Source organism: Lytechinus variegatus, chromosome 4 (genome assembly GCF_018143015.1).
Source record: "Lytechinus variegatus isolate NC3 chromosome 4, Lvar_3.0, whole genome shotgun sequence".
In the NCBI taxonomy this organism is placed as follows: Eukaryota; Metazoa; Echinodermata; class Echinoidea; order Temnopleuroida; family Toxopneustidae; genus Lytechinus; species Lytechinus variegatus.
Window position 1 is genome coordinate 42,064,498 of NC_054743.1, and position 21,141 is coordinate 42,085,638.

Sequence of the window (21,141 nt, forward strand, 5' to 3'; positions counted from 1 at the left end):
GATTCGTGCACTGCGTTCATCGTCATTTACACATTCACTGAACACCGGTAAGGAACATTATGCAAAGCAGTGCAGAAGAAGTTGAACTTGATTTTGTGATCATCGGACATTACATCACGGTTTATCGAACTTCGCTTTGGCAACTCAGCTTTTACTTCTTAAATTCAAAATACATACATGATAATGGTATGCAGATGGAAGCAATATGTGCTGTATAGGCCTACTTCATGCTTTTGTGAGCTTCTTGAATTTTCGAGGATGAATGCATATTCGCACGCAAGAGTGTTTATAACGATTATCGAAACATACATCTATAGACCAAAACAACGTAAATTGCATTTGTTAAAGTTATTCATGCACACAAGTCAAGCCATATCTATGGGCTTTATAGGCCTGCACAGTAAATTGAAATTGAATGCAAGAATTCCCATATAATGCAAGTAGTTGGTGCGAGATCATTGCATTTATTCCATCTTGGGAGTCGCACGTCGTTGAATGGAGGAAAACGGTACACAAAACAACGTCATCTCTCATCAATGTCCTACATTATTTGGATTTTTTTGTGAACGGAAAGGTAAGCTTTTGCTATGATATGAAAGAATATTCCTTTTCAATTTTCGTTCGGAATGCATGCAGACCTTATTTTAAAACATAGGCCAGTATTTTCCAGCAGGTAAATTCCCGACTTGGGGGTGGGGCCGGGGGGGGGGGGCACTCAATTACATACAGGGATGTTCTCGCCTTGCATGTCAGTTGTAGTTCCTAGGCATATAATTTCCACCCTTTTTCCATTGACCATCCCGTCCTTTCTAAGCCCCTCATTTCTGGTATCAGTTCAAATTTGTTATTAAATTCCCGAGTTCCCATGCAAGCACCCCCATTTGTAGAGGGTCAATCATTTACTTCTTAAGCCCCTCATGTCATGATTCCACGTATGACATTTTCTACGATGGAAAATTTGCACATTAAAACCAAACCTAAAACCCAGCCTCCTAACAACAAACTATTACTATACCTTCCTGACTCTAACCCATGCATGCCCCCTGAGATATAAAACCGGTGCAAATGTCGGCAGGAGCCTATTATGTCTTGACACCAATAGCAAATGAACTCTATATGGTTTCAGATTTTGGGGCCGCCCCCCCCCACCCGGCACACCCCTACCCTTTGCTCATCCTCGGCTCATTCCTATACGAAAACAGATTTAAAAAGGCACATATCCTGGGGCAATGCCAATGTGGGGGGGGGGGGGCATGGGGGTAAGGAACCCTAAATCGGCTGACAAATAAAACCGACTCTGAACGATGGAAAACATTTCTTCGTATAAATACCTGTGTTAATGAGTTCTACTAAACATTTGAAGCCACTTCGTAGTTCCACTCTGCACAAGTGCACATGATCAGAGGAAGGTCATTTGTGACATGGTGGTTTAAAATTTATGAGATAAATACAAGCTTAGATGTCTCGATTATTCACATATTCTTTTGACTTGTGTTTTTCATTTACATCCGTAAAAATACAACAATGTGTCCACGAACGACTGGTATATCACAGTTTGCCAAGTACATTGTTCAACATGCTATATTATGTATTCAAAGTAGAAATGCAAAAAATACCTTCATAGATTGTTAATTGATGTACTATTCTCGTCTATTCAATTTCTTCATCCCGCTATTTAAGGCATGCTTAGTAATATCTTGCTTTGAAAGCTGCCTATAAATAAATGAAAGTTCATTTGATCAAAATTGTCCATGAACTAACTACGAACTGGTCTATTATTCTCATTGAAACTGATTCGCTGGTGTATATGTCTGAAAACTGATCCCTTAATCCTAGGCCTCTTGTTGGGTGTTGGTTTGGAGTTCAAAGGCTTCATGTCGTTCGAGTTGTCGTTCATGCACTGAATATACACTATAGACTTTCGTCCGGCTTAAAGTTCAAGTCTACCACATGCATCATAATTATCATTGTTGGTTTAATGAAACGAGAATTATCAAAATCTTTATGCCCTATAGAACAAGGCATTTTGTCTTCATGGTTATATTTATGAAGATTCTTTATGCACCACTGTTCAAAATGTCTCTGTTGAAAAATATCATCCATAAACCATTTTGTGAAATAAGCGAAAATTTAGAATGTCATCTTAATATCATTTTACATCCAATTTTGATGAAATGTTCAGCGCATTTTAGTTTTTTGTTTAGATTTCGATTATCTCTTTTTTGCCAGCTTGGACTTGACATTTAAATACTGCTATATATATTCTATGTACTACAATGTGCATGTAGATATGATTTGACACACATGCCAAGTAAGGAGAATAAGGGGAATGCCAAGGGAATCTCATGTACTCGTTTGTTTACTTGTCCCTTGGATGAACGTTCCAAAGGTCTTTCAAGGTGACGACGAACAAGCACATACTAATACCTTGGTCACATTTGCTCTATACGGCGGCCGTACGGCGAGTCGAAAACAACCCTTTAATTCATTTTTATTCAAACCACCTATATTTAGCTGGAACAAAAATGTTAAAACGGCTGTTTTCGACTCGTCGTACGGCCGCCGTAGAACAAATGTGATATGGTATTAAAAACATGTGAACAAGTTTAATTGTATCTTGAAGGGCATCTTGACGCGATATTTGGGACCTTTCGCAATCATCACGGACGCTAGTATTAGGGTCCCCTAACACAAAAGTTAACGCTTAATCATACACTTGATTTTTAAGATTGATTGTGCATTACAGTCAATAGAATCAAACGTAGAAAACTGCTCTACGATCAATGCTAAGCTTTGTGTAACAGGGGGGTTACAGGCCCTACAAATCTGCTTTTCGTGTGCAAAATCCCTTTCCGCGACACCCGTACCGCATACATTACGACTGATGGCTGGAGATATTCAAAATGCAGGACCTAAAATAGATTTATGACATGGATAAGAAAGTGGTTTTTCAAACAAATCGAGAACATATTGAGTGAGGAAAAACTTACTGAATGAAGGCTTAAATATAGATCATTACAGTCCATCGAATCGATATTACATTTAATGTGGATTATTGGTGGATCACTGGCAATTGATTTCATGGATAAGATCAACCTCTCCAGCCGAACATTTCGCATGCGTTGATATGTACACATCATATGCGATACCTTTGAACTCGTTTCCTTTTGTTTCTTTTGTTTCTTTGTTTCTTTTGTTTACTCCTTATACACAAACGATATGCCTCTCGCACACGATGTGAGGGGCATTATGTTTTACATTCCCCAGAAATGGGGATTAGATTCAAATTCCGGGGACCACTTCCATTGATGAGTGGATACCAGGCACGACCATGGGGTTTCGAAAAGTACCCTAAACATGCTAAACAAGGGAAGCAATTCTTTTCCAGATTATGAAAATGCATCTCTTAACAAGTATTTGGCTTGTGAAACCCTACAAGTATTGGATATATATCCCTTTTTTCAGCATTTTAAACATCGTTTTGACACCCTTATAACGTTACATAGGCCTATATACGTAACGTACCTGCCCACTCTGTCCCCTTTTACGTGTGGTCGCTACTGGTATCCACTAATCAATGGAAGTGGGCCCCCGGGCGGCCTCTCGAGCTCTAGGAGGAGTCAAATGTGGCTTTGGAAAGTCGTCCTCAATCGGATAAATCGCTGTTACCATAGCAGCAACCAGAATTTTGCACACGAAACGCATATTGAATGTTTCCGTCGCAGATGCGAAACGAAAAAAAAATCTCATGTCACACAATTTGCATTGCAGGACTAAGTTTTACGACCATGATGACGGGCCCAAAAAGTCCCTTCCAAAGTCAACTACCGTTGTAAATAAGCGTCCGCGTCCTCAAACGAAAGGTCGGGATTATATATTTCAACTACAGCTGAGGTGTTTGCCGACAAATTTCTGAGCGAGCGCAGATTTTTTGAGCTTTTTAAAATGAAATTCTAACTGTGTGGTCATCAAGCATATCTTATTATTTTTCTATTTCCCCTTTCCCCTCTCATTCCATTTTCTTGGTGGTGGAACTTTTTGGGGCCATTATCCATGCAAACACCCAAATTTCCGTACCTCCGTGTTTTGTATGAGTATATTTGAAGGGCAATCAAACGTGGACTATGTAGGTGGCGGTTTACAACTGTTGCCTCCGAAACCGGGCAACTTTCAAGAAGTTCTTGTGTAGCTTGGCAAAGTTTGATGAATCCGCTTTCAGTGTGTTAGCAATGCCTGTTGGATTGTGATTGCCGTATTTGCAAAATCAATATATGCTCCTCACTTCTCTTTGTTAGCCATTGAAAATCATTGCCAAAAGTCTGTAATAAAGGGCTACATATAGCCCCCCCCCTGTACACATGCATGACCAAATTATTTCTAAACAACGCCTAAACGATTTTTTTCTCAGTTTGCACAATAACCCCCTAAACAAGTTTTTCGCTGGCTTCATTTTCAAATTTGGCCCCCAAACCAGTTGTCGCCAGACGCTATCGATTGGGACCAAAGACGAATTTAGTGGTACTTTGACAATTTAGCATATCTTTTGAACTCAAAATCAGCTTAATCAGTAAAACGGGCACTAAAAGATGTCATGATGGTCAAGGGAAACAGAATTTTTAAATCATAAGACCTAATTTATTTGAGTATTGTTTGCAAAATTACAACTGTATATCGATTTACCATGATGGATTTTTAATTTCTGTGCGAAAAAAGGACACAATATTTAGACTCCGGTCCCGGATAATGAGGGCATGCAGACTGCATAAATAAGGTCAAACTAAATATATAACGAAACATATACGGATTGTTATTGATACGTATGGACATTTAGGCGGGGGGCGGGGCCGGCCGGGGAAGGGGGAAGAGCAAGCCTCTCCAGCCCCTCCCAGAAAAGGCAGCTGGAATTTTTGGGGGACGATATGCAAACTACAATAGATAACGAATCAATGAGGCCGATATATTTAGCTAATCCCTTCCCTCCAAATGTCTCGTAAACAAGGTGTAATGTGTAGTCTATTACATCTTGTAGAGAGCTTTCCCTCATACCACTGGCGGATGACAAAGGATTTAGTGAGGTATATAAGGTCACTCTCTTCAAAGAATGTTGGAACAACAAGGGCGCAGGCTGATTTGCGCACGGGGATCCTAAGGAGGTGGAACTAAAAAGTGGTATGGGGCATGGGGGCAGAAATTCTAGGGGAGGTGGGATGGGGGAGGGGGGGGGGGCGTCCCCCTACCCAACATAGTAGGGGGACACAAAATGTTCCCCGACTATTTTTGTTCTTTATGGATAATTTTTGGGGTAATAACCTATTTTTATATTCTTTTTTTTTTGTTTGTCAAAATTATTTAGGTCGAAACGACCTGACATTTGTGGTGATAACCTTCTTTTTTTTGCTCGTCAAATTTTCCAGCCCCTGGACCCCGTACCTTTCGGGAGAGATTTCCGCCCTTGGTATGGGGGAGGGGGGTTGTATCTTGGGTGAGGTGAACCTAAAGTTTGGGAAGTCAGGTGTTGAAAGCAGAAGACAGGATGCAGATTTCGTTTTACTTGCCAACGTCGGAACTCCTCTGCCTCAGCAGCGGTAATGAAGCCTACATACTATAATCAGCATTTCAGTGGAGTCATGGTCCAGGTTTGATTGTGGTGCATCACTGTTTTGGTCCATGTACTAGTGAGTCGAATAGGTAATTTATTAATTAGGTAATTCGTAAATTTATTGATTCGGGAATAAAGCTTGATGTCTAGGAGGTCGCATTGTCTTGATTTGTTGTAGGTTAATGAACATTTATGATGCCGAAAAATACAATTCAATACCAAGTCAAGTTTTTTTTTTCCTTTGAACGGCAGTATACAGCCCGCCACCAGCATGATTTGATTTGATTTCTATCACATAGGCCAACAGAGGCATATATTGAAGGGATATTGGTTTATTGTGCATTTCTTACAGATATCCATCGCGGGCATAACAGACGTAGCGTTATATATTCTACAACAGTGAGTCACTGTACAAGTTGATCCACCAAACAAAATGAAAGGTAAGCGAATGTCAGTTAAAAACGTTATTCTCTTATCCGCCCCACCCCCGGGGGCCACTTCCATTGACGATCGGATACCATGCGCGACCACGGGGTCTCGGAAAGTACCCTAAACACCTATTTTCCATATTCTGAAAATGCACCCATTAACAAGTATTGGTGTGTGAAATCCTACGCTTAACAAGTATTGGAAAGAAAACGATACTATTGGCAATTCCCTGAATTGAACCCCTAAACAAGTACAGCGACATTTCAATTGTTATGTTACGGACGTCGGTCGTACCTTCACCTATACATCATTGGGTTAGTTCAGCCCCACCTGCTACACCTCGCTGAAATCGTAGTTGGGGCAAAAAATACATCCTTTATAAACCATTTAAGTCCTAATCGTTTATACCCTCGCAATTTTTATCCTAAACACGTAGTTTTTCTAGCGAATATATTAACCCGTTTTTCATTTTTTTAGCATTTTTGACACCCTTATTTTTTTAAAGCATTTTTGACACCCTTATTACACCCTTATTAGGTTACGTACGTAACGTGCCCTATCTTGAAAAAAAAAATCCGTTTTACGTGTTTTTTTTGGTCGCGTATGGTGTCTTTGTCCACTCGTCAATGTAAGTGCCCTCCGGGGCCCCACCCCCCTGCCTGGCGGCTTATTCCGCTAATTCATATCCCCCCATTTTTTCCAAGGTATACCCTCAGTCCGATGGTTGTTTGCCTGCATGGCGTTCCTAGGGAACTCTGTCGTTCTAATGATGCGACTCAACATCAGCGTTGCCATGGCAATAATGGCGGGGAGTGGTAGTCATAGTCATCACAACTCATCGAGTCCGCCATTTCAGATGACGATGAACGGAACCTATAGTGTGAGCTTATACCCTGCGCCCCCAAGTGACATATCGAATGTTAACACCAGTGGAAGCAGTGCTTCAAAGGTAACGACCAATCTATGTTATTAACTTCAAACTATACCTCTCTTATCTGTGCCTAACAGAAAAATTTAAAACGCATACACCCCCTCCCATCAGAACTAAAAAATGAAAGTAATTACTTATAAACTCATCGTTCATGAATCGTGAACCTCTATTGTATTCATATAAAATAGACCGGAGGGGACTGCTAAAAGATTAAGCTTATCGGTTGAATGTTTTGCCAAAAATAGTTATAATATTTAATCAAATAACATATCTTGTATTTTCTTATCTCAGTGTAAGTACATTTTCTACAGTCATATATTTGCATAAGTCTAACTAGCTTTGTCTTCATAAATTAGTTTATACTATTTCCATATTTTTTGGTGTGTTCTTTTTCTTGTCTATAGTCACAGAATTTTTTTCAACTCTTGAAATGTTTTATAGTAATAAGTTAATATATTTAAAATAGAACAATTACAATCTTTGTATCTTCACGAGCCCTGATTGACTGCTAACGGATGAAAGGCCAATTTGTACTATGTCTGTGAATTGCCCCTATGGGTGGTTTTTCAAACTTGTTTTTATCTTCTTGAATAACTGTCAGTTTTTGCAACGCACTTGAATATGGAGTAAACATGTATGTTTAGGTGTAAATAAACCAAAATCTAAAGCTTTCAATGGCTCATCCGTATCAGTCGCGTACAGATGTGTGTGTGTTGGGGGGGGGGGGCTTGGGGTGCTTGCAACCTTATTTTTTTCACTAATTTCGGAAGAAAAAAAGAAAAATTAATGAAGGGAAAGAGAGGATATGATATGATATTATGTCAAAATCTTTCACTATTGGACTTTTATAATAAAAATGTCGAAAATTTTGCTTTCTCGCATCTTTATATATATTTTGCATTATATACCATACCTGGCCCCTACATTTTTTTTTGGCTCATTACATCACTGATCCTTATGTTGAGAAATGGAGACAACAGTTGAAAATGATCGATGCTCGCGTTCACTTTGGAGGTGTCGTGGCCGAGTGGTCTAAGGCGCCTGGCTATACATGGAAAGTCCGGAGTTCGATCCCCGGCCGCGGCACCTATGCCCATGAGCAAGGCATTTTATCTACAATGCTCTTTTATATCCTGCTTTCAAATAAATGGAAATGCTATAATTGGTAACTAGGTGTGCACTTGTTTTTTTTTTTTTTTTAGATTTGAATTTCCCTCTTGAGTTTGATAAAATTTGTTTTAAAAAAAATTCCCTCTTGAGTTTGATTAAATACAAAGAAAAAAAACTTAACCATTTTTAAAAGTCTCATTGAAATATTTGTTGGTTTTAGATTATTTATGAATAACATAATTTGATGAATAATAATATTCCGCATTTATATAGCGCTTAATACATCGGAGCGACTTATCTAAGCGCTTTACAGATTATTACTACCCCGGTCATCGGATCCTTGCATGCCCGCATACAATGTATGCAACTTCTCGACTCCCTGGGGAGCATTCCAACAAGAGTTCCAAGACTCAATTGCTAGGCATACTACATGTAGGCTTAGTTTCACATCCTACCGGGTACCCATTTAACACCTGGGTGGAGAGTGGCAAAGTGTGGATTAACGCCTTGCCCCGAAGGACGCGAGACCATGGTGAAATTCGAACGCACCACTCTCTCACTCTAAAAAAATGAAGTGCTAATTCAGCTCTTAAAGAGCGTGTATAGTGACTGCACTTCGGAGCGCTGATTTTTCTCGTTAAAATTTGAACTAGACAAAACAGCACTCCGAAGTGCAGTCACTATACACGCTCTTTAAGAGCTGAATTAGCACTTCATTTTTTAGAGTGCTGATTACAAGGCGAGAGTCAGAAGCGCCACACCACGACGCTTCCACACATTATAATAAAGCTCTATCTACGGAGATACGTAAAAGACGTAAATGCCCTTTAAGAAACATGCTGTTGTCGTTACGGGCCCTATTCGTAGAACAAAACGAGTATATACGCAAGACAAAACATATAAAAACTAATAAAATGTAAAAAGATGGAAATACGTCCTTATTTCATACAAAGTATAGACACAATGTATTAAAAGTGGTATAATCATGGACCTAATAGGTCCATGGTATAATACAGCTATAGTGACCACAATGACCCCCCCTCTAGAGTATGTAATTGCTTAGATCAAATTATTATTTATTTTAAAATGAATATTTTACCGCTCTTGATTGATAAGATTTGGGGAAGAATCCGATATCATCTTCAAAAGCATAATTATGTTTTCCTGTTTAAAAATATCACCGATGCTTCCCTCCCACAGGAGATCGCACAAGCCGAGTCAGAGTTCAACTGGAGTAGTCACATCCAGGAGCTTCTATTAGCTGCATTCTACATCGGGTATACCTTAGGCAACATACCAGCGGGATGGCTCGCAGACAGATTCGGAGGAAAGTGGATCGTCTTTGGAGGGGCATTTGGCAGCGCTGTTTTTAATATTTTGGGGCCGTTAGCGGCTCGATCCAGCGTCGAATTATTTTTTGCAACGCGATGTCTGGCCGGATTTGTCGAGGTAATTTGTACGTCTCCGGGTGTGAAACCCAATGTACCCATAACAGGCAATGGTAAAACACACACAAAAAAAAAGAAAGAAAAAAAAATGAAAAAAGAAAGGAATAACTAATTAAAGTAAAAAAAAAAACTAAGAAAGAATAAATGTAAGAAACAAAGTAAGAAAGGAAGTCAGAAGGAAAGTCAGAAAGAAAGAAAGAAAGGAATAGATGAATAGAAAGACAAAATGAAAGAACGAACCCCAAAAAAGAAGAAGACAGAAAGAAAGAAAGAAAGAAAGAACGACAGAAAGAAAGAAAGGAAGGAAGAAAAGAAAGAAAGAAAGCAAAGAAAGCAAGGAAAGAAAGAAAGAAAGGAAAGAATGAAGAAATAGATGAATAAAAAGACAAAATGAAAGAACGAACGAAAAAAGAAGACAGAAAGAATAAATGACAGAAAGAAAGGAAGGAAGGAAGAAAAAAAAGAAAGCAGAAAGTTAAGAAAGAAAGAAAGAAAGGAAAGAAAGAAAGAAAGAGAAGAGAAGAAATAGATGAATAAAAAGACAAAATGAAAGAACGAACGAAAAAAAGAAGACAGAAAGAATGAACGACAGAAAGAAAGGAAGGAAGGAAGAAAAGAAAGAAAGCAGAAAGCAAAGAAAGAAAGAAAGGAAAGAAAGAAAGAAAGAAAGAAAGAAAGAAAAAGAGGGAGGGAGGAGAGTGAATGACAGAGCGGGTGATGAGACAGAAACAGTACCAATTAGATCTTAATTATTTCAACAAAAAAGCTTTTTACTCAGAATAACAAAATCTATCACGATGCTTTATCTTTTGCGAGAGGAATCAAGAATAAGGCCGTCAAACTGAAAACAAGGCTCATTCTGAAGTGCTGAAATTGAGGGGGTTTGTGAAACATTGTAACAAAAGAGGATTTTATTTCTCGGATGAAACCAATTATGCTTTGTTAAATCAGCCGAGAATCAAATCATTCGAGGTTTAAATCTGGATCGTGCAAGGATAGAAAATATTACACGAATACATTTTTTCTTTTTAAGACTTGATTAGGAAATGAAATATATAATAATGTTTAGGGACCATTTATTTTTGATCTTCGATTGCATTAATCACTTAGAGATGTTGATCGAGTTCAGATTCACCATTACATCTAATTTTGTTCACATCATTGACAATGAAAACACAAACTAATCATAATTGCTTGCAGATTCTAACATCACTTACAATTGTAATGAAGGTCAATTCCAAACATTATTTCCGACTCCAGGATATCGGTGTAAACTTGGCCACCACCACTTCGCGCTTCTCTTCTTCACCCAATCGAAAGGTTCATCGATTAAATGTGAAGTGAAGCAATAATGTTATCATTTCTTTACAGGGTTCCTACTTTCCTGCCCTTTACCCAATGGTGAATAATTGGTCACCAGTCAAGGAAAGAACGCGAATGATGGCACTTGTTGTTGCAGGTAAGAAAGTAAGACGATAACATTCGTATTATTGTATCTTTGCTGTTACAAAATAATAAAAAATGGCTGCAAAGTTTGTAGAATACCAATACAACAATATATGGAGTAAAGATGGAGCGGGCTTGTTTGAGGAAGTGGAGCCTGCCCTCCCCCAATAAAAAAAATCCACAGCAAACAGAGAGAGAGAGAAAGGAGAAGGAAAGGAAATGGGGAGGGTCAAATATCAGTGGTATCATTTTATGTAAAAATCTTTATAAATTAGATTTTTGTACTAAAAAATGAAAAAAAAAATTTACTTGCTGACTTCGTTCATTCACATGTTCTCATAACTCTCTCCTGCCATAACTGGCTCCACTAACGTACCTATAGGGGGAGGGGGCAGGGGGCAGATTGCCCCCCCCCCTGACGAGTCACAACTGATCCCTGACGAGCCAGTGGCCCCCTCCTTGAAGACTTTGAAGTTGAAGATCTTTTTTTTTATTTTTTTTTATTTTTGCTAGTCAATTTTTTTTCTGGTACGAAATCCTTTATTTGTGGTTGGAGACTTTTTTTGCTTGCCAATTTTTTTAGCGGACGATTTTGCCCCCCCCCCCGGTGGAAAATACTAGGTACGCTACTTCAATGTGTAGGCCTAAATGTTTGCAATTTCAATATTCATTTTGCTAATTATTGAAATAACAAAGTATAGCTAATTACAATATCAGAGCTGGTGGAGACTTTGTTTTGTAAAACAAACTAGAAACTAGTTGGTTTTTTTCTTGATCTTTTTAAAGGGTTTGCATTTGGACCGGCTCTTGGGCAGTCTATTTCTGGAGTAATTTGCGCTAACCTTGGATGGCCTGCAAGCTTCTATTTTGTTGGTAAGTGGCTTGTTATTACCACGAATCTTCCTTTAATTCACGTAAAACATCAGTCTCTTTACTTGTTTTGTACAAAAATGTTAAAATATACAAATTTCGATTGCGTATAGCCCTCGATGTGCACAAATCATAGTAATTTATCAAAACCCATGGAAAAGTCGACTGTTACGTTATGTATTATGGTTGATTATCAGTAGAGAAAAGAAATCATATATCCAGCTATATTTAGGAGCCACATTAGATATGTATGTATATATAAATATATATATTTCCGACAAAGGAAATTACAATTGGTATAGTGTCGAAAATCTGACGGTCAATCGGATCGGGGTCGCCCTAGCCACTAACCCGTCTCTGTGGTCGAGCGGTAAAGGCACCTGCATCACCAATTTTTCCAAATGGTAGATAGCTCTGGGAACCTTGTTTTAAGCTACGCCTACCATTGTTCTCTTCATCCATTTCTTTCACACGGTATTTAAATAAAAAAAGAGTTGCCAAAGCTGTTGTACATGCATAACTTCACACACACACACACACACATTTATAAATATAAATATTGGTTGATTGTCGTTAATATATCCTCGGAAAACTCAAATTCGAATAACGATGGTAATCTCTGTTTTAATTTTTATATTTACGATGTAATTGTGGTAATTATACAATGTTTGTTACAAATTAACAAGATTTTGTTTTCTTATTTTAATTTCTTAATTCAAAGGTGGAGTTAGTATCTTATGGGCGATTCTGTGGACAGTGACAGCTTATGATCATCCAGATAAACACCCTTGCATTAAACACACAGAACTTGATTACATCGAAAGAACAAGATCAAAAAGATCGGTATGATACAAGAAAAAGTTAAATTATGGATATGTTTTATTGCTCTGTATCCGCCAATCACACAGCAAAAACTGTGGTGTTGACCGGTGTACACAGAGGACCACACCTGTTATTTTACACCGGTGTTAAATTGGTGGTGTTAGTTTTACACCTATAGGTGTTATTACAACACCTTATGTTGGTACATTTACACTCTTTGGTGTAATTTTAACACCTCAGGGCGTGGTCCTCTATTAACACCAGTTTTAACACCTCAGTTTTTACAATCATGGTAACCTGAACTATGCAGTAAACGTTAGATTACTTGTCACCTTGTTACGCTCGAGACAGTTGGCTTAAATACAAAATGTGGCATAAACATATAGGCTTATCAGAAATCACAAAAAATCACAGGAAATCACAATATTTGAGGAAAAAACATGATCTTTTTATTTGACATACTTATAATGGAATATTACTGATAAAGGGGTAGAAGCATGGTTAGAGTTTATTGAAGAGCCTTATCAATGAAATTGAAATACCAAATTGGCCTGTAGCCAGTCAAATGCACAAATTTCAGTACCATTAACAATTCTTATTGATCGAAAGAAAGAAAAAAAAGGCCGCCGGCCTGGGAAACATTCATGAAGACTTGTAATTTCTCACAGCCAATCAAATGGAAGGCATTTCAGTATCCCCATTGGAAATAAGCCATCTCGGCTTTCATGGGCAATCCTGTCAAGGTATACACTACTGTTCATATTTTCATGTACTTGTTCATAGTTACCTGACAAATAAAATCAATCATCTTATAACACTATGTTAGTGAAAATAAATTACAAACCTGAAAACTTACCCGTTTAAGAGTGCTTTTTGATAGACATTGACTTATTGTTCAGACATACATTTGTAAATAGTTTTTGTTGTTCAGCTCTCATGCGCTTTAAGCATCTAATCAAGATCAATTAGTGCGCTATACGATTCTCACGTATTATCACTATTATTTTTATCATTATTATGAAACGCTACCCCCATCCCACTACCTTCCGGGGGCATTTCATGAAAGGACTTGTCGGAAGTTTTATCCGACAAGTCCCATTTTATCCGACAGTTTCCATAGGAACAGTGCCTCTCAGCCAATCAAAAGCATGGAAAGATGTCAGATATGACAACTTGTCGGATGAAAATATTTATGAAACGCTCCCCCGAAGTATATGCGTATACATGTTCGATGAATAGCAGGAAAGTGAATTTCGTCTCTCATTTCGTCATGTAAATCCGGGTGTAAATGAACGACTTTCGGAAATCTAACTTAACTTTGAGAATGACACTCGCGTGTTTAGATTTTTTACCTGATGGACTAGCTAAACATCTCGCATCAATTAACCCAGCTGTTTCATGCGAATACCTCATGCATTTCATTTGCTTTGGGGGCCCGGTGAACAATTTTCACTTTAATTCTATAGAAATACCTGGTATAATATTCAATAATGACAACTATCATGACCTGCTAATTGTATTGGCCGGATAATGACTCCAAAATGGCCTTCGATCATGACAAACTCTTAATTGATTGATTTAAAAAAAAAAGAGAGCAACCGCTGGCATGCATTTTAACACCCCTTATTCTCATAACTCGCATTTATCTGCACGCACAAGGGTAGGGGGATATAGGCACATTTCCCATTTAAAGCTTGACCTGCCCCCGGGTTCGATTCCCGGCCCACGATACCTGTGCCCGTGAGCAGGGAATTTAATTTACAGTTATCTTTTTTTTTACTGCATTCAAAATAACAGAAAAAGTTATGTGCGGCCATCTTGGTAACTTGAGTATTGAACTTGTTGTTTTTTCAAGAAAAAAAAAACTATTTCATTGTGTGTTTTTGAGCATGGTCAATATTGAACACATGATTGTGAATATATAATATCATCTCATAGAAGCAATTATCTTTCCTTATGAGCCAACCGGTGTGTTGGCTCGGTTGGTAGAGCGTCCGTCTCACAACCGGAAGGCCGGGGGTTCAAACCCGGGCCGCGTCTGTTAAACACGCGTCAGACCAAAAGACCTTAAAAGATGGGATTTGCTGCTACCCTGTTTGGCGTTCAACGATGAAAGGGATAGAGCCTTGTTGATTTGCCGCTGCACAGCGGCTGCCGGGCCCACGAGCAATTGGGCAAAGCAAACTTTCGGAGTATTTCATGTCTATTTCGAAAAATAAACTAAGGATTTTCTTTTTTTTCCATTTTCATTGTTTTATATTCCAGAATACGTCAAAGGTACCAATACGGTCGATCTTACTATCCTTGCCTGTCATCGCTTACGCCATTACACTGTTCTGTATTCCCGGATTTGTGTACTTCAATTTGGCGTGCAATCTACCAATCTACTTCAAACACGTGTTGCAATTTGACATCATGTCTGTAAGTGATTAACGCATTGGCGGAAATCCCAGGGGGGGGGGAAGGGGGGGGGGACGTATCCCCTACTCAAAATAGTAGGGGGCACAATGTCAAATGTCCCCCTTCTATTTGTGGTCTTTTATGATAGTAAGAAATACATCATTCAAAATCGAAATAAAAGATTATTTTAGGTCGAGCTTACTTTTGGGATGATAAACTTACTTTTTTTTCGATTGTCAAATTAATTTTCGTCGAAATAACCTTAAATTTGCGGTGATAACTTTTTTTTGGCTTGTCAAATGTTCAAATTTCCAGCCCCTTGTCTCCCTACCTTTTGGGAGAGATTTCCGCCCTTGGCTTAACGCATTTTCCATTATTTTATTTGTGCTTTGAAGGTTGTTTTACGAAGACTGAAATTTTTAACCATAAAAACAGCAACACTCAAAAGAAATAATCGGAGTGTTGCACGAAACTTGCAATTGATCGCAAGTCAATTTCAGGTCTCAAAGTCAATTGGAAGTCACGGATTTCATTGATCTATTGATGGTCTGCTTTCTGCATCAACAAGTAAAAATTAATTTGCTTTAGATGAAATAATCAATTGTAAAATTGCAACAGAATATTTGCGATTGATGGCAAATATTTTCTTGCAACACCACCTTAGACAGATAAATTCATCAATTCCCAGTTCTTTGGGGGAAAGAAATTACGTCAAAAAGGATTCCATTGGCAGGCAAAATGTTGAGTGTATGAGTTTTTACAGACAGGTATAATTATGTACGTCAGAGACTGGCATTTAACGTCCAGGGCTGGAACCTCGAATCTCTGCATCAATTTGTACAGGTTTAAGCTCTTTCCACGGAGTAGTTGAAGTAGTAGTAGTAGTCTTAGTAGTAGCAGTAGTAGTACTACTATACTACTACTACTTCAACTACTACTACTACTACTACAACTACTACTACTAATACTACTACTACTACTACTACTACTACATCTATTACTATTACCACCACCACCACCACCACTACTACTATTACAACCACCACCACAACTATTACTACTACTGATAATGATGATGATAAAATAATAATAACAATAACAACAACAATAATAATAATAATAGTAATAATAATCATTATTGCCATTTTTATCCTCACTACATCACTACACGATTCTCAGCGCTATTTCTATCATTTTTTTTCAGGTGGGCTTTCTCACATCAATCCCATATGTGTGTCAATGGACTGCGTCACTGCTTGCGTCATTTATATCAGACGCACTGATAAATCGAAATATCTTAAGTAGAACCTCGGTTCGAAAACTTATCATATGTTCAGGTAAAACAAATATTCTTGTAAACCTTAATCTGTACGTGTAGCCCTAAATTTCTCTGGTATGTCTGACCTGTATTCGTCAAGAAATCACTTCGGTATCTGCAAACGGGCCCGGGGGGGGGGGTGTTTCATGAAAGTATCCAGCACTGACATTCAGTGCTGGAGATGTCAGTTGATTCCATGGTTTTGATTGGCTGTGAGGCACTGGCGTCTTCCTTTTACAATGACAATGATGTCCGAGAAAGTCACCAGGCTTGTCTCAGTGCTGACAACTTTAAAATGAAATGTTTCCCTGCTGATCTGTTAATACCCCCCCTCTTTCTTCCTTTTCTTCTATTTTCTCCTTTCTCCTTTATCAAAAAAAATATCTCTCTCGTTAATTTAAAAACCACAGAGCCCCCCCCCCCCTGGAGAGCCGCCCCTATATCCAGCCATTTCTGTCTCCTCTCTTTTCCATTCTCTCCATTTATTCCCTTACACCTTCACAACTCCATTTACATTTTTCTAGTTTCCTTTCTTTTCGCTCACCTACCACTGCATTCTTCTTTTTCTCCACTGACTTTTCTTTTCTCTAAGATCACATAGTATACATAATAGGTTCATGTATCATTTTAAGAAAATATTACGATACTTTGTATGAGAACTTTATATGTAACTTGCATGTTTGTAAAATTGATCACAATTCGGCCTTTGGCTGCGATGATCTTTTAATAAACCATTTTATCTATCTATCTATCTATTCAAAAAACATCTTCCTCTCTTCTTATTTTATTCATCAGGAGCAACGATAATGGCTGCGTGTTTTTTGTCTATCTCCTTCATCGTGAAAAGCGACTCATCCGTCATTGTTATAATCGTGATCGTCATGTATGGAGCTATGGGCGTCGTCTTCTCAGCCGTCTTCGTCAACGCTATGGACCTCGCCCCCAGCTACTCGGGGACGGTATCCGGTATCAGCAACGCGGTCGCTGTCTCCTCGGGGTTCATTGGTCCCATTGTGACGTCACTCTTCACCGAGGATCAGGTTCGAAATGATATCCCAAACATGGTATATTCATACCGTAAACTATAATATGGGTAATCATAATGCGGAGGTGTGGCTGTGTGAATAAACACTGGGCGTGCCTTATGAGGTCAGAATACGAAATTTGCCAAGATAGGCGCTACAGTAGCACCTAGCTGTCAGATTCTAAAAGAACATTCCCGGAACTGCAATTCTCAGAAGGAAATGTATAAAACATTTAACTTTTTTAAAAATTAAAATCATGACATGCTCAGCAGACAAGTCCACCCTAACGAAAAGTTGAAGTGAATAAAAGGAGAAAATTCAGCAAGTATAACCCTGAAAATTACATTGAATGTCAACTCAGATAGTTATGACATTTTAAGATTTCGCTTCGTTTCACAAAACAACTATGGCCAATCCTGATCGGTATGCAAATGAGCAGACTGATGACGTCACCCACAAATTATTTCTCTTGTATTTTATTGTATGAAATATAAAATCTAATTTTCTCCTCGTTGTCATGTGAAACTAATTTTTTCCTCCCTGAACGTGGAATCATTAAAGTTCATGATTTAGTGAAGTTGGCCCTTATTGTCAATCTGTAAAATTCTAAATTCAAACAATAAATAAAGATAATAGTGAGTGAGGGACATCATCAAATCTCTCATTTGTATGTCCCCAAGTTGTGCATATAAACTGCTTTGTGCAAAAATAAGCGAAACTTTAAATTGTCATAAATTTATCATTTTACATCTGATTTTTATCAAATTTTCAACTTTATGCCAAATAATTTTTCACTATTTATTCAGACAAACATTTTCCTGGGGTGTGAAAACCGCATTTTATTGACTGAAAATTTGAAACTTAAATAAAGTCATGACTTTTTTTCACCCGATTTGAATTTTCAGCGTTATCGTGCTTGTTTGATTGTTCTCTATGTATTCGAATAAACAATTTTCTGGGATGGAATTGACCGTTAAGCGGTTTTGAAGTTTTACGACCTCTGTTTTACATGCCTTGATTCTCATATTCATAGTTACATCGAAGGAGAAACCTGTGGGTCAATAGTGATTCAGTTTGCTTTTCACCTCCCAGGCACAGGTGATGCCAAAACAAAATAATAATGATAAAAATAGTTTGATAATAATAATAAAAATATTAATGATTTCTTTTCTTCTTTCTTTCTTTCTTTCTTTCTTTCTCTCTCTCTTTCTTTCTTTCTTTCTTTCCTTCTTTCTTTCTTTCTTTCTTTCTTTATTTATTTATTTGCTTTTCTCTCTCTATCTTTTTCTTTCTTTCTTTCTTTCTTTCTTTCTTTCTTTCTTTCTTTCTTTCTTTCTTTCTTTCTTCCTTCCTTTCTTCCTCTCTCCCTCCCTCCCTCTCTTCCCTCCTTGCTCCCTTCCTTTCCTTCCTCTTTCATTCATTTCTTCCATTCTCTCTTATAATTTCCAGACCGACCCCGCTGGTTGGAGGATTGTATTCCTAATCACCACCGCTGTCACCCTGTTCGGTCCCCTCGTGTTCCTCATCATCGGGTCGGGTGATGTTCAACCCTGGGCTATCATGGCCGACGAAGACGTGAATGAAATGGACAAGACGCGACCGGACCAATTACCAGATGAAGATGTTGCCATGATAAAAAGTGTAAACTCCAATGAAGCGTGAACATGACAAATGAACATGACAAAGTTTGAACGAGAGTGGGAGTTTTGTCAAACTCCCTCTCTCGTTCAAACTTTGTCAAAAGACGGGTCGAGTTATCAGTAGTTATTAAACACTCTGAGGCCAGGCACATGTTGTGGACGACAAGACGACAAAATTTTCATGAAATGGAATTTGTTCCCAAGGGAGAAATTGAAATTAGTCGGAGAAAAGCTACGACTGTTTTTTTTAATGCAGCCACATCAAGCATGTCAGGTGGTATGACTTCCGAACATTAGAATCTTGACAGATCACAATTCCACATCGCAGCTCTTTCCAATCTTATCATGAGAGATACATATTATGCCAAAAAAAATTCTCTAAAGATTGTGCGATTGACTATTATCGTGATACAGCAATCAGCGAACGTCTTCCAATTTTTGTATGGTTGTGCAATATTGTGAAATGTACTTTGTTAACTCAAACTAGCGTTTTTCGCAATTATTGTTACTGCTTTATGAGGTATTATTCTATGATTTAATTCATATATTTATATATATATATATATATTTATTTTGGTTTATATATTGTATTCAATTTCATCTAACGCTAACGTATTTTTGAGGCTTCCTTTCTTCCAATTATATTTTGAAGGTTTTCAAGGTGATAATCTAGTCTGCTGGGCAAACCCTTCACTCGAGTTAAGGGTCTGATTGTGCTCATGCCTTGTGTACTGAAGGCTCAGCAAGTTTTGTATGTGCTAGTCTTCGCGTGGAGGCACACTTGTTGATCAAAGTTCCAATCAGGGTCTGTGCCTGCAGACTAGTGATAATCGGCGACTAGCACGATTAGACCGCCTCTTTAGGTGTCATTGCACCCGGGTATCGTCGGAAAAAGACCTAGGCGCCGTAACACAAAGGTTAGCGATTAATCGCTAAATGAAATGACCAATAAATAACCTCGTTGCATGCGCATTTTGCGAAGTATACTGACAATGAACCAATCAGAATTGTTCTTTGAAATTAGCGATCAATCGCTAACCTGTGTGTTACGGGACCCTAATAACTAGCCATATTATTTTGCGCATATGTATTATACCTTTTACTATAATAGTGTATCATGGTGCTGGCAATTCCTTCTTGGATTTCTTTCAGGGAAGTATTAGCCTTGATATGAATAATGAATATATCTAAAAAAATAATAATAATGAATATATCTTTGTCAATATAATTGCTGCGTTGACTGTTTATTTTTTCTTTCATTCTTCTGCAAGCAGTAAGAGAGATTGAAAAAGAGAGGAATGGAGAGAGAGAAGGAAAGAAAGAAGCCGACAGACATACAAGGGACAGAGGGAGAGAGGAGGGGGGGGAAATGAGGTGGTGGATAACTAGCTTGAACATAGGCCTGTCCATCAAGTTCGCGTGTCAGTCGTTGACTGTACTTCTTGTGTTGTACCAATTAATGTCAACTGTTGTAACTTGTAGCCTTGTTGAAAGGATTTGTTGTGGAGCTGACATACTGTGTGGTACTAGAAAATGTGGTTGTTGTAGGTGCATTGGTTGGTGTTGGCTGGGAAATGAGGTGAATGAGGTGGTGACGAACTACCATCGAGTTCATCCCCCCAAATCTCAGTCCCTTCTTTTATGCATTCAATAAAGTCGCAATATAAAAAAAAAACTGCTGTCGAAGATCATAGTGTTAGCTTATTTTACTTCAAAGTCTATTTTATTTGTTTTTAAAATACAGGAATGTCGAGGAGAATATATACAGATATTTTAATAATGCACTCACCACTATATACAATAGCTTCTACAAAATATTCACAGCAAATAGACACGCATTCACAGTATGGAGTAGATTTTAAGAACACTCTTAATTCCTATACGATAAAAAAAACGGTCTACAGGATTGGGGTCCAATCAAATTTTAGAATGACAAAATATTCATAAATTTATGAAAATATCTTACAAAAGTTGTTATTTCAAATTTCTTGATGGGGCAAGAGCATTTATAATGCACTGTCTGGTTTGGGGCTGTTTACCGGATTGTATTCAGATGGTGAAATAGCTCTTAGGCCGACAAAGCACAAACTACAATACCCATAG

General features: G+C 38.1%; 1 protein-coding gene across 5 annotated transcripts; it reads left to right on the forward strand.

Moving 5' to 3' along the window:
- Positions 1-85: 85 nt before the first annotated feature.
- On the forward strand, positions 86-19,917 carry LOC121414086 (sialin-like). Of its 5 annotated transcripts, none has more exons than XM_041607143.1 (11): positions 483-574; positions 5,952-6,039; positions 6,733-6,977; positions 9,270-9,518; positions 10,889-10,976; positions 11,750-11,836; positions 12,555-12,676; positions 14,921-15,076; positions 16,260-16,392; positions 17,169-17,413; positions 18,848-19,917. In XM_041607143.1, exons 2-11 carry the CDS (start codon positions 6,033-6,035, stop codon positions 19,058-19,060), a joined length of 1,545 nt encoding a protein of 514 aa, XP_041463077.1. In that variant the 5' UTR covers positions 483-574; positions 5,952-6,032; the 3' UTR covers positions 19,061-19,917. The 5 variants fall into 5 exon arrangements, with proteins under 5 accessions (XP_041463075.1, XP_041463079.1, XP_041463077.1 ...); XM_041607142.1 differs by lacking the exon at positions 483-574 and adding an exon at positions 5,447-5,688; XM_041607144.1 differs by lacking the exon at positions 483-574 and adding an exon at positions 5,447-5,675.
- The last annotated feature ends 1,224 nt before the right edge of the window (positions 19,918-21,141 follow it).